The sequence below is a fragment of the Dermacentor variabilis genome, unplaced genomic scaffold, assembly GCF_050947875.1.
Source record: "Dermacentor variabilis isolate Ectoservices unplaced genomic scaffold, ASM5094787v1 scaffold_12, whole genome shotgun sequence".
NCBI classification, from domain to species: domain Eukaryota; kingdom Metazoa; phylum Arthropoda; class Arachnida; order Ixodida; family Ixodidae; genus Dermacentor; species Dermacentor variabilis.
The window spans coordinates 58,182,151-58,196,910 of NW_027460280.1; the positions used below are offsets into that span (position 1 = coordinate 58,182,151).

General features: G+C 42.4%; 1 protein-coding gene across 1 annotated transcript in view; it reads right to left on the reverse strand.

Annotated features, from left to right (window-relative positions):
• Positions 1-11,602, reverse strand: part of NSD (Nuclear receptor binding SET domain protein) — a 39,907-nt gene extending 28,305 nt beyond the window's left edge. The window contains exons 1-2 of the mRNA XM_075676577.1: positions 10,404-11,602; positions 2,623-2,814 (exon numbers count right to left, since the gene is read on the reverse strand). Of these exons, the coding sequence (XP_075532692.1) occupies positions 2,623-2,814; positions 10,404-11,328 (1,117 nt within the window). The 5' untranslated portion in view covers positions 11,329-11,602. The remainder of the gene's footprint in view (positions 1-2,622; positions 2,815-10,403) is intronic.
• Between the last annotated feature and the right edge of the window lie 3,158 nt (positions 11,603-14,760).

Below are 14,760 nucleotides of genomic sequence, written 5' to 3' on the forward strand. Positions count from 1 at the left end.
AGGTCGTCAGCCTGGAGGTCGATGGCCGCTTTTTCTGGGATGGCAGAGCAGTGCTGGTTGCAGCCACCAAGGGGGCGGTTGGTGTCACCGCTAGCTCACTGTGTGTGGGCCAAACAGCCACCGGGAGCCGTTGTGGCGCTGCCCCCTAACGGCCCACTTGGGCATAGCTCCCTTGAATGCTATCTTTTCTCTTACTTTGATTGCCACAATTCTTTTTCTCCTTCCATGATGGGCACAACCGCGAGTATGTGGCATGCTCCCATCACACAGTGTGGAGTGTTCTCGCATGTTTTGAAGGAAAATTTGTTGGTACTACACTTCGCACAAGTCAGCTGGCCCCAACAGTTCTGTGAGCTGTGGCCGAACATTTGGCACTTGAAGCATCTGAGAGGATTTCACACGTATGGCCTAGCACGAATTTTGGTGCACCCGGCCTCGATGGACTTGGACAGAACACTTGAGCCGAAAGTAAGTACTAGGCGCTTGGTCTGGATTTCTTTTCCATCATGTCACATCTTAATTCATTTAACACTGATAATGCTCTGATCATGCCAGCCCTCCAAAAGTTCAGCCTCAGTCAGCTCAACAAATCAGCATCGGAGATGCTGCCGCGAATGGTAATCATGGTACTGCGCAAGGTTACTGTCACTGGAACATCCCCAAATGACACTCAATGGCAGTTTTTGGGTTTCTTATTGAAGAGCTCCAGAAGCAGATCACCACCTGGCATTTTCGATGCTTATAACCTCGACTGAAAACTTCAAAACTTCAGTAAGAAAATTTGACACAAGGAAAGGTGAGATCATTTTCACTGTCTTTTCCGGTTTAGCAGAATGAGTGACATGGAACCAGGGAAAGTTTCACATTCGGTTGCCAAAAAAAAAAAAAAAATGTGCATCTTTGGAGCACCCTTGTCTGGGGAAAGGACTATCCTTAAGTGTATCTACAGATTTCGACAGAAATGCTGGCCGCCCACCCTGCAACCAACTTGATTGCGGACACAAACAAGGCCTGCGGACCCCAACTGTATGTTTCTGCTATAACCAAATGTGCACAGCCAAGGTTGATTGTTCCACACACAAGGTTAACCCTTGGTGCTGGGAAGATCGGAGGTAAAAGTAAGTGAAGACAGGAACGATTGAAAGTGAGAGAGAAAGACGAAGGTTGGAGAGAGAGATGGGAAAAGGCAACTTATCCCCCATGTGGGTCAGTCCAGAGGTGCCATCTACATGAAGCAGAAGCCAAAGAGGTGTGCTGCCTCCACCAAGGGGCCATAAAGGTCCAAACACATCGGCTATACCCCCAGGATCCCCTTTTTCTCGGACGCTGCAAAGTCACACACACTGTTAAGCGTAGGAGGGTCCGACGTACATGTGCTTAGCTGGGCCCATGGTGTCGCAACACGCCAAATGCCTGCCGACACAGACACCCCTGTGGGGGTGACTTTTGACTGCGCGAGCTGCAAGCTAGTACGAAAAGGCCTTGCAGCTAGTCAAGACAAACAATTATGCAGAAGCATGGCAACTATTTTGTAGAGATGCCTTTTACAATGCTCTTCGTTTTTGCACTTTGCAAATGGTCAAAGCTACGCTCCGCCTGCACTATCTATGAGATCAGCCAGCTGTGCATAGTGGATGATTTTCTAATATTGTGGCTTTAAGGGTTATGAGGAAGCTTTAGAGAAGTGCCCCACTCAGTCTTCCCTGTTCAAATGCATGTAAAATACAGAAATGCTTTTATGAGAAAACTGCTAGGCCAATTTGAATGACATTCTTGCATATGAGGGACAAAGTTAAATTCTAGCAACTATAGGAAGCAGAATATTAATTTAGAACTTCAAATTAAAAAAAAATAATTGCCAAAGATCGGTAAGCTTAAAAAAAATGGAACGCCGAAGTTTACAAATCCTGAACTCTGCACTAAAAACAGATATGGCAATTCTGTAAACTGCATCTGTTGGAACATCTACACCGGACAAATGTGATATATAAATTTACAGCTTATTATAGCATTGTAATTGTTACAATGTTTGTGAGGGTTTTGGAAAACTTGTACTCACAAATTAGTTGTTTTTCTAAGAGCTGTTTATAACACAAATTTTGTCCACTTTAGATGTTTTATTAGGTGCAGTTTACTGAATTTAGATTGTTTTTTATGCCAGAGTCAACTTGATACTAGAATTTCTTGCAATTTTGCAATTCTCGACTTCAAGTGGCACAAGGCAAGTGAAGAACAGCTAATTGAAACGTGTATCTCAGCGAAATCACAGAGATGCGGGGATGCTTCTCATGCCTCTGTGATTTCAGACGGCCTGCTAAGCGGCAGTTGCTAGAGCAACAATATTTTCGGCATGGCCTTCGAGGTCGCATGCGCAATCTCTGAGGCCATGCTTCTGGTCATGAAGTTGCACTACTCCGCCAATAGATTGCTGATGTGCGCGGAGCACAGTTGGACGCATAATAATGGTACTTTATCTGGTCGATCACATCTCGCCGCTGGCCTGAACAGTGTCCTCACCTGAACATAGTATATCTTACACTGTGCCTCCAACCAACAGGATTTATTGGAACTGCTGACAAATTGTATAAGCCTAAGGCTTCACAATGTTCAAAAAGCACTTGCCTTTGGAGCTGATAGCCCGTGGCTTTTGCTGGGAGCAGGGCAGACAGAAATGACGAGGGCAGACCAGTGAGTCTGCTTTGAGTGGTATTGGCACGGTTTTCAGGCAGGACATATGGTAGAAAGTGCCACAGCGATCCATGGAGCACTTCTGTGTGGCATCTGTGCCTTTGCACACAAGGCATGAGTGAGTGCCTGTTAGAGAAAATGAAATTGAAGCACAGCAGTGGCAGCAACAGTAATGTAGAAGACTCCCTTAAAAAGTCACTTGAGAAGCACTAAACCAGATTAGAATGATACAATTCTTTTCCATATTTCTATTTTCATTGGTTTCGTGGTAAGAAGTTAATTACTAGAAGAGAAAACGAAGACAAAGCTTAAGCTATTAGAATTTCATGCAATACCTCAGCCCTGATACATCACTGTCAAAGTAGTTTAATTTTGTGGTTCCTTTACAATATAATATAGGCAATCTTCACCGTTAAAAAATTATCTAAGCCCAAGCAGACGCCGTCAAAATCCATGACACCATGGCGAGCTGGTGTGGGAACTTCAAAGTGGTGTCTCCACCTATCTTTCATTTGTGCATCTTCTCTGACTTATCAAAGCTCTTCTCACAGTAAGATTGGCTTTTTTGGTGTTATTATAAAGATGATTCTGCCATCAAATTGGAGAGGGGAGATTAAGTCTACAAATTGGAGACTGAGCATTTGACTCGTTTATTAGATAAGTCACCTTACTTTCCGCTTTATACATGTGTCAGGGTATGGCTGGCTGAAGTTGCACAATCACTTGTAGCATGAGGCCAGTGATGTATGACGTTTTTCTTTGCATTTTCCAGCACAGAAAGAGCAGTTCCACATTGCCACCTTGGCTTGTTCATCACTGTTACCTTCCCACTTCTAACCATTGCAATATTGACAAAATCCAACTTATACACAGAAACAGCAATGACCTGCCCTTCAGGAGGCTCCATTTCTAGTGCAATGAAATTTTCCTTCAGGGACTTTTTATTCAGGAACAGCTATGGAAAAACCCAAATAAAGAAGCCGGTGTAGCCTGCCCTAGTATAGGCACTCCTGCTTATGATTACATCATATGGACGAAACACAAAATAACAGCATTGAAACTGGGCACACATTTATTAAGTGTGAGGGCTGACATCAGAGTATGTATTAATTAAAACAGCACCTGTGCATGAGGTTAATAACAGCAATGAAGCAATGCTATGTGCATTATGCTGACATTATGCTGACAGAAAGTGTACCCCTTACAAATTTAAATGCTTATGAAAGTGTTGCGAACTAAAAGTGACAAAGGTGGCATCTCCAAAATCGTCATTCCAGAGTACAGCCCCAAAACAGACTTTGGTTGAGTTAGTTGTGCATAGTAGAACACGGTCAAGCGCAAACAAAGAAGGACAAACCTCACTCTGTTCTTGCTTGTGCACACCTGACCGTGTTCCGCTATAGCTCCAAAGCTCATATTTGTACATTGAAAACACAGTTGCATGGCACTTTGAAAGAAATGGCAGACATGCTAGGCAGCAGCTTTGCATATGTTGCAGCAGGCTAGTCATGTGCTATTGTTTTGAAAGTCATAAGTACTTTTTCCAGCAGTGACGTGTGAAATATCAGGTCAGTTCAGCTTGGGACTGCGCTTCCTATACAAGGCCAGGTGTTGCTGCACATTGTATGCATTTCACTTGAGCAACAGGCTTCAATTGTACGTGGCTAGATGTTTTATACAGTGCAGGCTTTGTGCAGAACAAGTGCACAGCATTTTGTGAATTTGAAGTAGAGCAGGACTTGTTCTGAATGCCTGCAGCTCATCCACTCTGAGGACTGCTGTTTGGCCAATGAATCGCGGATGTACTATATCTAGCGATAAACCTCGACACGAAAGTTGCGTAATGAGACAACTGGTTAGCAAAACCCTTGCGGAATTCACTGTTATGCACCTTTTGTTCAGGGGTCAAATTCATGGGCTAAACACTGCAGCAATACAATTAACTTGAATTTATCCTGCAGTCTTCCACTGCTGTGCAGTGAACAACCTACAGTAATGTTTCATGGTATTGCTTTCCTACATTAATGTACCTGCTTTTGTTTAATATTTAATGTGCCAACAGAGGACACACACACACACACACACACACACACACACACACACACACACACACACACACACACACACACACACACACACACACACACACACACACACACACACACACACACACACACACACACACACACATATATATATATATATATATAATTTTTTTTATTACTGTCAAATCACGAGAGAAAGCCTGCCTAAAATCCAGAGAAAATCGAGTGAAAATAAAAGTTGGGCTAACTTTCAGTGTGCTGGGTCGCTTTCAGGTGGGTAACTTTCAGTTTTTTTAAGCTGAGAGCTTAGTCACGGGTGGGTTATCTTTTGGGGGGTGGGGCATCCCTTGGGATTTTTTCGTATGCAGATCCACTGCACATCTTGGAATCTATGCGAAGCAAAGATTGCGTGAAGCAGTAAATAAAATATAAATTTGTTCATTTCAATGTCTTTGGTGTAAAGGAAACTGGCATGCGCACAAGTGCTCTCACAAACCCGTGCTACACAATGTGACAACTCTTAAAGTAGCGTGCATTTTTCTTCTTATTTATTTTAATTGTACCACTCGGTTTTTGACCAAGCTGGGAGTATGTGCCATATTATATGGAAATCATCATCATGTGGCGATAATCTCAGAGCTAGTTGGCATTGGCACAAGATAGAAGTACACATGCTATTGTCGCCTAATGGTTAGAGCACCGGCATGCTGCTGTGCAGGAGGGCCAAGGCTTCAAATCAAACCAAATCAATCTTTATTTTCCAGTAAAAGAAACAGAAACTGGATGGTCATATTGGGCTAAAAGCTACGATAGCTTGACGGGGCCCAAAAGACCTTACATGGCAACATCACCTTAGCGCACAATCAAACACTGTAGTAGACATACATATATGTGAGGCAAAAAACATAATAGTCATGACTGCATTATAAATAACTATGTCATAGTGCACTGTAGTAATGACAGCAAAATGCATATATGCAGGAGAAAAAAAAGACAAAAATAAGAGACAATGGAAACGGAATGTTATCACTGAAACAACATATCATAACTGAACAAAATATTGTCAGAGTTGCTTCCTATTGTAACCTGCAATATCTACATATTTGTTGAGAATAAATGGTAAGTTGCAGGCTAGCGATTGGTGTTTGTAGCAGTATGTACGGAAATGTGGACTAATCCATTTGTCAGATTTCCTTGTGTTTATCTTAGGCTGACGGTGTTCTAAGCATGCTAGATGTCCAATGAAGTTCTTTACTAATGTGCCAGAAAATTGCATCACATATAATAAACGGTATGTGTAAAGGTGATCTACTCTGACAATATTAAACAATTTATATGCATCTCTAGTCGTAGACAAAGGTTCCAGATTTCCGATGTGACGAATAATTTTTTTCTGCAATATCAAAAGTCTGTTTATACTGGCTTTAGTTGCCGTGCACCAGACCAATGCACAGTAGTTTAGGAGTGAATTGAAAAGGGCGTAATATATCTGTAGTTTGGCAGAGGCTGGCAGCATGCTGCGACAACGGCATAGTACTCCTGTCACAAAGGATAGTTTTTTACATAGATAGCTTACATGTGCATCCCAAGTTAAAGTAGATGAAAAGTCAACAATCCCTATTGCTCGATCCTCAAAAATAATGTTATGGTTTAATGTTGCCGTTTTGTTTTTCACATGAAATATCATAACCTTTGTCTTTGTTGCATTAATCTTAAGTTGATTTTCCTTAGACCATATAGATAGCTTCTTTAGTAGATTGTAACATTTTGATGATAACTGGTTTATATCAGATCCTTCCATTAAAATGGTGCTGTCGCCTGCATATATAATAAATTTTCCCCTTCTGTCTAAACCGACGATATCATTAATATAGATGTTAAACAAAAGCGGTCCCAGCACACTCCGTTGCGGCACCCCAAATTTTTTGTGCAAGATGGTTGAGGTTTCGCCATTTATACATGTGCACTGTGGCCGTTTACTGAGATATGATTGTAACAAATTTAAAGAATTACCACTTATACCATAAGACTGCAATATGCCAAGTAATGTAGAATAATCAAGGCAATCAAATGTCTTGCTAAAATCCACAAATAGAGTAAGCGTACACATGTTCTTTTCTATGTTTTGTAGGATGTATTCCTTTAATGAAAGTAGAGCTGTCTCTGTTGATCTCCCCTTTCTGAAGCCGATCTGTGCATTTGTTAAAACATCATACTTGTCGAGAAATTTTGTCATGCGAGAGAATAACATTTTTTCGAGACCCTTAGAAAAAACAGGCAATACAGATATTGGCCTATAGTTACTCTGTACATTGTGATCACCACCTTTAAAGATTGCTGAAACCCTGACACATTTCATATGCTCTGGGAAGCTTCCCAATTGCAACACTAGGTTGAATATATGTGCCAGTAAATTAGAAATGTAACATAAACAGTATTTTATGGGCTTTACCTGTACATTTTCAATATCGACTGCTTTGCTATTTTTTAAGCTAGCGAAGGTACTGTAAACTTCATATTCATCAATGGGCTGCATAAAAATGGTTTGCTCAACAGTGTTAATTGTACCTTTGGTGGTAGAGGGTGTATTTGCGGGATCGCCGTATGCGAGGCGGGTGTTAAAGTGCTCGTTGAAAAAATCTGCAAGTGATTTGCCACTGAGTACGGAACCGTTGTGTATTATTGTATTCGGGACACTGGTTTTATTCTTACGACCCAGTAAAGTATTGATTATTTTCCATGTTACATCCGGCTGCTGTCGACTGACATCTGCAAAAATACTTTGATAATATGTATTTTTTGCTTGCTTGAGCTCAGCATTCAACCGATTCCTATAAATTTTACGTTCTTTTAATGCGATCTCAGAACGTGTCCATAAAAATGAACGGTACTTGCGATGCTTTTCTTTAATCATCTTCAAATGTTGTTTAGTGATCCATGGTTTTCTAGCTTTTCTTGGAGATTTTATAACTTTATAAGGGAAATGCTTACGGTAAATTCTTGTAAAGCTATCGATATATATATCGTAAGCGTCGTTCGCATCTTGGTGTTCTAACACAGATGACCAGTCGCAACTAGCTATCTCCTTTTTAAAGGACTCAAGCCTATCTTGTGTGATAAGCTGTATCTTAAATGCAGTAGTGGAGTTTCTACATGTGTTGGATACATTACGATACATCAGAAAAACTGGATCCCTCACACTAAGGTTCGATGCAATCATACCAGCACTATAGATTGCAGTGTCTATATTTGTCACAATAAGGTCAAGGGCAGATAAGGAGGAACACGTGAATGTACCAATGTAATTTTCAAAACCAGATGATGATAGTACAGAAAAGAAATCTTGCGAGCATTTATCATCTAAAACACTGATATTGAAATCACCACCGCATATAAGCCTATAGTTTTCCTTACTAACATAATGTAAGAAAGCCTTATAGAACTCAATGAAGTGCACTAAATTACCACTAGGAGGACGATAAACAACAGAAATGGTTTGATCTTTATGCTTCAGTGTTAAGATCTCATAGTCGACAGTTGAACGGCTGTACTCAGACAGTATTTCACAATTTTTATGTCTAGTCTCAAGAGGTGCCACGCCACCACCCCGCCTGTTTGCGCGGTTTAGAAAAAAGTTTTGGTAACCATGCGGTTGGAACATTTTACATCCGGAGGTGTACCATGTTTCAGAAAACATTATATCGAATCTGAAAGGAAACTGATTGAGAAAAAGTGAGATATCGTCTTCCTTGTTTAAAACAGAGCGCATGTTGATGTGTAGGACAGATTCACATGATGAATTGCAGTATCTGATTTCTTTGGGTAGAATTAATTCTCTGTATTCCATGTTTGATCCCAGCATCAAGCATGTAATTAAATTAGTTAAATTATGGGGTTTTACGTGCCAAAACCACTTTCTGATTATGAGCCATGCTGTTGTGGGGGGACTCCGGGAAATTTCTACCACCTGGGGTTCTTTAATATGCACCTAAATCTAAGTACACGGGTGTTTTCGTATTTCACCCTCATCGAAATGCGGCCGCCGTGGCCGGGATTCAATCCTGCGACCTCATGCTCAGCAGCCCAACACCACAGCCACTAAGCAACCACGGTGGGTGAGCACGTAATTCAACATTTTTAAAAGTGTGAGCTATTCAGCAAGACAGCAGCAGCACCCAGCCAGCCAGCAGCCATGGTCAGGAAAGTCCGGGAGGGTTCGCAAAGAGAGGTGCACTTTAAAAGTGCATTCCCTATTGAAATTCAGGCAGAATAAAATGGATGCTAGTATTATGGTCATGCACAATCATGTCCTTCAGCTTATTCTCCCTCAAAACAAGTGATTAAAATCATACTGCAACTGCCCTACTTGCATGTTCCTATGGGTGGGCAGTGCAACCCGGACGAAAGACGAGAGGACGTACACAATACAAGCGCAGTACTTCCTCTCGTCTTTCGTCCGGGTTGCACTGCCCACCCATAGGAACATGTTCAATAACCAACTCGCCCAGCTTGCTGTGTTAATGCACTACGTAGCAGTTATAAAAGCAGCACCTATAAAAAATCAGTGCATCACTGGAAATTCGAGACCATCTGCCAACAGCTTCGATCTGGTTTTTTATCTGCTTTATTATAACGGCATCCGGTTAAATAACTACTAACAGGTGATGCACAGGGTACAAAGATGTGACGCTGGCCGGCTGTTCGAGAAGGTCTTTTACCATGTTGACTTCTAACAAGACCAGACGGGCACTGCTTCGCCTATACCTGCCACATCACGATTTTAATTCCTGGATGTGGTGGTCACATTCAAATGTGGGTGAAATGCAAGAAAACTTGCGTACCATGCTCTGCATGAACATTAAATAATCCTGGGTGGTGAAAATTAATATCCAGTCCTTCACTACGGCATCTCTCACAGCGCACTGAGTATCTGTGAAACGTTCAACCCCACAAATCAATTGATGCAATGCCAGAGCCAAAATGGTAAAATTTGGCTGGGAAAAGGGGCGAGGAACCTCAACATTAGTAGTGCCTTGGGCACTGCTCCACAAATGAATGTTTTTGCTAAGACAGCAATAATGCACAAGCTCTCAAAAATATTTTTTGCTGGTTATGTATCCTACAGAAAGGCTAAAATCAGAGTTCCCGTGTCTTACTCTTATTTGTATATTTCCAATAAAGGCAACAGAAGTTTTCGTGCAGTTCCCAAATGCTTGACGTTCAGTGACTGTCCACATTAAGTGTGACATAGTGTAATTTTCTGATTAAATCTCAGGTCAAAATATGGTAAACGTTCGGCTATACACAGTCAGGCTACGAATGCACTATTCATAGTGCTTCAAGCTTTACAGGCTGGTCCCCTTTCACTACTTAACGTAGCCAATCACTGATTTCACTGATGGGATGCACGAACATGGCTCCAATGCAATCGTGTAAAAAGTAAAAAAAAAAAAAATGACCTTCATGTGCCTTGCAATCAAGACATTTTCCTGCCAAACAGCATTAGTACATACTTCAATGCAATTTGTTGAAATGAATAAACTTCCACTCTTTAAATATAATACAGAATCAATAAAGAACATGCTCGATCACAAAATCATACCAATTCTGCAAGGGTGGTTGAAGCAAATAAGTCGCGCTCATAATAATTAACTGAGGCAATCAACTTACCAGTGGTGCACTCGTCACAAAGAAATGCCACAGGCGGATGAGTGATGCCGACGCAGTCAAGGTGGAAGCTCCTTTTACAGGGACCTGTACAGGTCAGCGTGGCACCGGTTGCTTCACAGATGAGACACAGCTCTTCCTTGGCCTTCTCAACGATGCCGTTTTCCTTGGGCGGATGTACAGTCCTCGGCTTCTTCGTGGGCGGATCGTAGTATTCAAACGTAAGTTCAAGTTTGCGTTGCGTTCGTGTCATTTGCATTGCGGTAATCGCTTCCTCAACCGCCACCATCCAGGCGTCTCGCTTGCGAGTGGGCACGGCGTACGGTGCGCGTTCCAAATCACCCAACGCCACGAACTTGTCGAGCCCTTCAAACGGTAGAACGCGGCTCGGCAGCGTCCAGCCATGCTGAGCCGCCACTCCGAAGTACTGAACATGGTAGATACGACATTTATTCCTGATTACCTTCGTGTATATTCCACTCACCGGGTCAAATGAAACCATAGCAGGCCAGAAGGGATGCTGGCCTATTTTCGACCAAAGCAAGTCCCCCACGAGGTACTGTAGAGCCTCGGTAGGTTTAAATTTCTCGCTCGCTGCTGACTGTCTCTCGCGACCATGCGATGGTGACGGCGGGCTGCGAGATTGTGTTCTTTTTTCGCGGTTGTGCGATGAATACCTTCGAACTATAGGAGTGTATTCCATGCAAGGACTGACGTTAGGTTTTCGCACTCTTCCGAATCTGCTGCGCCGAACGGACTCCTCAGTGGGAGAGACGCCTGACGATTTCGAACAATCAGAACGCGCGTCCTTCTCGCCGCTGTCACTGTCATTTGATGTCGATTCCGAGCCATTACAAGTGCGCCGTGAATGTCCATTTTGAGCTTCATTTTCGACAACATCACTGTCACTTTCCACTTTTTGCTTCATGTTGACCCGGCAAAATCTAGAAGATGGTACTTAGCGAACGCGGGACAAATCACCTGTCAGCAAGCATTCTTCCGCCTACTTTCCGGGACATATGGCGACAAAATCTTGTTTTGTTGTTCTAGGAGACGTACTGGGTAAAGTGTGCACGAAAAGAGTATGTGCATGCTAAAAAAGCAATTGCTCACACAACTCACTGTGATGAAACGGCTCCGAAGACCAGATTACCATTGGTGCAAATCGCGCCAAAAAGTGAAGTTCTTCATTGGCCGCACTGGTCGCAAGAAAAAAAGCAAAACGCCGAGTGGCAAGGAAATAGCGCTGCATTCGTCACCGATGTACTCTATGCAAATCGGCTTTACAGCTAAATTTAAACAAAATAACGATCAAAATATTATAACCACTAATTTATAATTTTTTTGAATAATCAAAATCGATTTCGTTTCCAAAGTATGAGAGAAGAGTTTATACTGATAACAACCGTTCGACCATGTTCGACTGGCTGGCTACGGTGGCTACTGTCCCGCCATTACTAGTAGTTCTAGAGTTGGTTGTAACTTGGAAATAGAGTGTGTCTAGTAAACTTTCCTCAACCCATCGATATATGCGTTTTGTGCGCTTTTGGTCTCACAAATGAACATCAATGGTAAAAGTTAAGTAACACCTTCTGAAAGTTTCAATGCTCATAGATACAACAAGAAATCTTCCTGACGAAATGTCATTTGGGAAGATTAGACACAACATATATAAAATTACACAAAAATTTGGAGGTTAAGCAAAAGGATGGATAGGTGGGCTAGTTGGTAACGCATATTAATAAAAACTAGAAACAAAGACCAAAGTAAAGACCTAGGGAAATAAAATAGGGATTGTAACATGGAAAAGAGCCCTGTGTAAGAAATACATGGCGGCTTGATGGGCATTCTTCCTACGCGCTAAATATTCGGGTTAGTTGGAGGTCACGTGATGGAACGCGCGCTTGTAAAGGAGCCTGCGCGTCTTCTCTATCCGCGCTGAAAGCTGCGAATGAGTGTGCGCGACTAGCGCTTACGCGACCCGCGGGCCGTATACTGGTTACCCAATATAGTGGGTACGATGATCCAGGGCAAGCAGGGATGGCTGCTAACTTCACGCGCGCTGGGCTGTCTTTCCGCACCCGCAGATACATAATATAATACATAATACATAATAAGAGTGGTAAATGGAAATCGCTGACACAGGTCGTACGTATACTGCATAGTGAACATAAACATAGGCAGATGGTGACGATGAATCTAACTTGTGGAGTCGCGGTGAATATCGCCGCTCTGCGAACGGTTCGCCCCCGCTGTCGGCGTTCTTCGTAATGCCAGCATGACAGCGATCGAGTGCTCGATATTGTAGTCGTACAGTGGTATATCTTTACTGATTTACATGTCCCATGCATTAAACAATGCTTGTTATTTTAATTAGTAAGCTGTATGTTTACTACAATTGATATGGCCGATAAACTCGTGCAAGGGCCGAGCTTTCTTGTCAAGATTATGACGAGCCTGCCATGGGACCGGGCCATTAAATTTGACCTAATTTATTCAACTACTTGTATGAAATCCGCCGTAAACCTCCGCGATCGCCTCCTCTCGCCATCTATAGTAGCGACGAGCGAAAGTACGCTGCGCGTGAAAATTCCCTGTTGAGCGTGATCGGAATCGGTGCACCGCGAACGCGATTGCTTCTCGGTTGGACTTCTTTTAAAGCGAAGCTTTCCGTCTCACTGATTCGTTCGTGAACGCCGAAAACGTACTGCAGGAAAGCCAACTTACACTGCGTTGAACACTAAAGTTACACATTCGCAGTACCGTGATAGCGTCGACTGGCCGGCCGGTCAGTGCCCGATAACGGCGCGCGAAGCGACGAGCTCAGCAAGAGTAGCGCATGCGTACAAAGTTCACTGGAAGCGCAAGTTGCGTCTGCTAAGTGCACCAATCTATGTTCAATAATAAGCCATGCTGTCCAGACGAGCTATATATATATCCAATGGACCACAAATAATCCACAGTACATCCGATAGACGTTTAGCGCCGGACGTTTGGACATCCACCGGATATCCCCACAAATCCAGATGACATACGGCGGATATCTAAGGGACCGTGCCGTGAAAAAAAAAAAAAAAGCGTTCAATCGGAAGTCCCGTGTATGCCCTTCTCGGACATTCGGACATCCGTCGGACCAAAAAAATGGACGTTTTTTTAAGCTAAAGATCCGAACAATGTACGCTGGATAAAACAATCTGGACATGGTTATCCCGGGGACATTTGTGGGATTTTAAATGTGGACATTGATTACAGAAACGTCCACGAGATGTACTGAGGACATACATGATAAATCCGGGACTTATCTATTGTTCGGTTTTGTTGGGGTGTCACCTTGCTGGTACTGCGGCTTTTTCAATGCATTAGAAGACGTACTATACCCAAGAACCAATGCACCAGTTACAGGCACCATATGCTGCACTTCCTAAATTTACTGTGAAAATTGCATCCACAAATAATTAAGTACCGCTAAAGGAACTGGGACCATCTTACTGGTGCTGGTTGCAAAGGTGAAAATGTACATGGACACAACATCCACGGCAGAAGCACATGTTGCAAACTGGCACATTCAACATATTTAATGGAAGTTCCATTGGTACACAGGCATCAGAAATGTTTATGTGCAGCTTCCAAATGCACAGAATAAGCCAGAATATGCTTTATATATCAACTCCAATAGTCATCAAAGTTGTAGATATTAAGCTGCATGAATGTGAAATCAAATGATGTAATACGCCTTTTAATAAAACTTGGTCAGCTGTTTAGGATGGCCTAACTGAGGCATAGATTTACACATAAACTGCAGAAACATTGGATCTTTATTTAAAAAGTATACTGTAAGAACATGCCTGTGTGCTTGGCACAGCAAAACATAACCTGTGCCTGAACACGTTAAAGAAATGCCCATAAGGACCAACAAGAAATTGAAAATCACAAAAGATGCCAGCAGGATTATATGTTAACATTGACAACATCAGTACAGGGGCACACAAGAGAACTAAAGATGTTTCTTGAAGTGACCTTAACACAAAAAAATTCTAATTGTCAACCTAATGCAGCGATGTACATACACTTTATGAAGGAAAAAGACTAGAATAAACTGACTGCATTGGTACCTGAACTGTGATATCACAAATCAGGGTGTCTACCAAGTTGGCATTTCCAAATTCCCGGAGTTTTTCAGGTTTTCCCCCGAGTGCCTTTGCAAAATTCCCTGAGTGACGCAGAACTAAGTTTTATGTCAAGATGGGCTGAAACCAAGTCGCCCAATGCTGTCATTCTCTAGTAAGCATATGAAACAAATGAAAAAACGACTTAATCCAGTTTGAATACTAAGTAGTAGTCTTTATGTTATTCAAAAAGA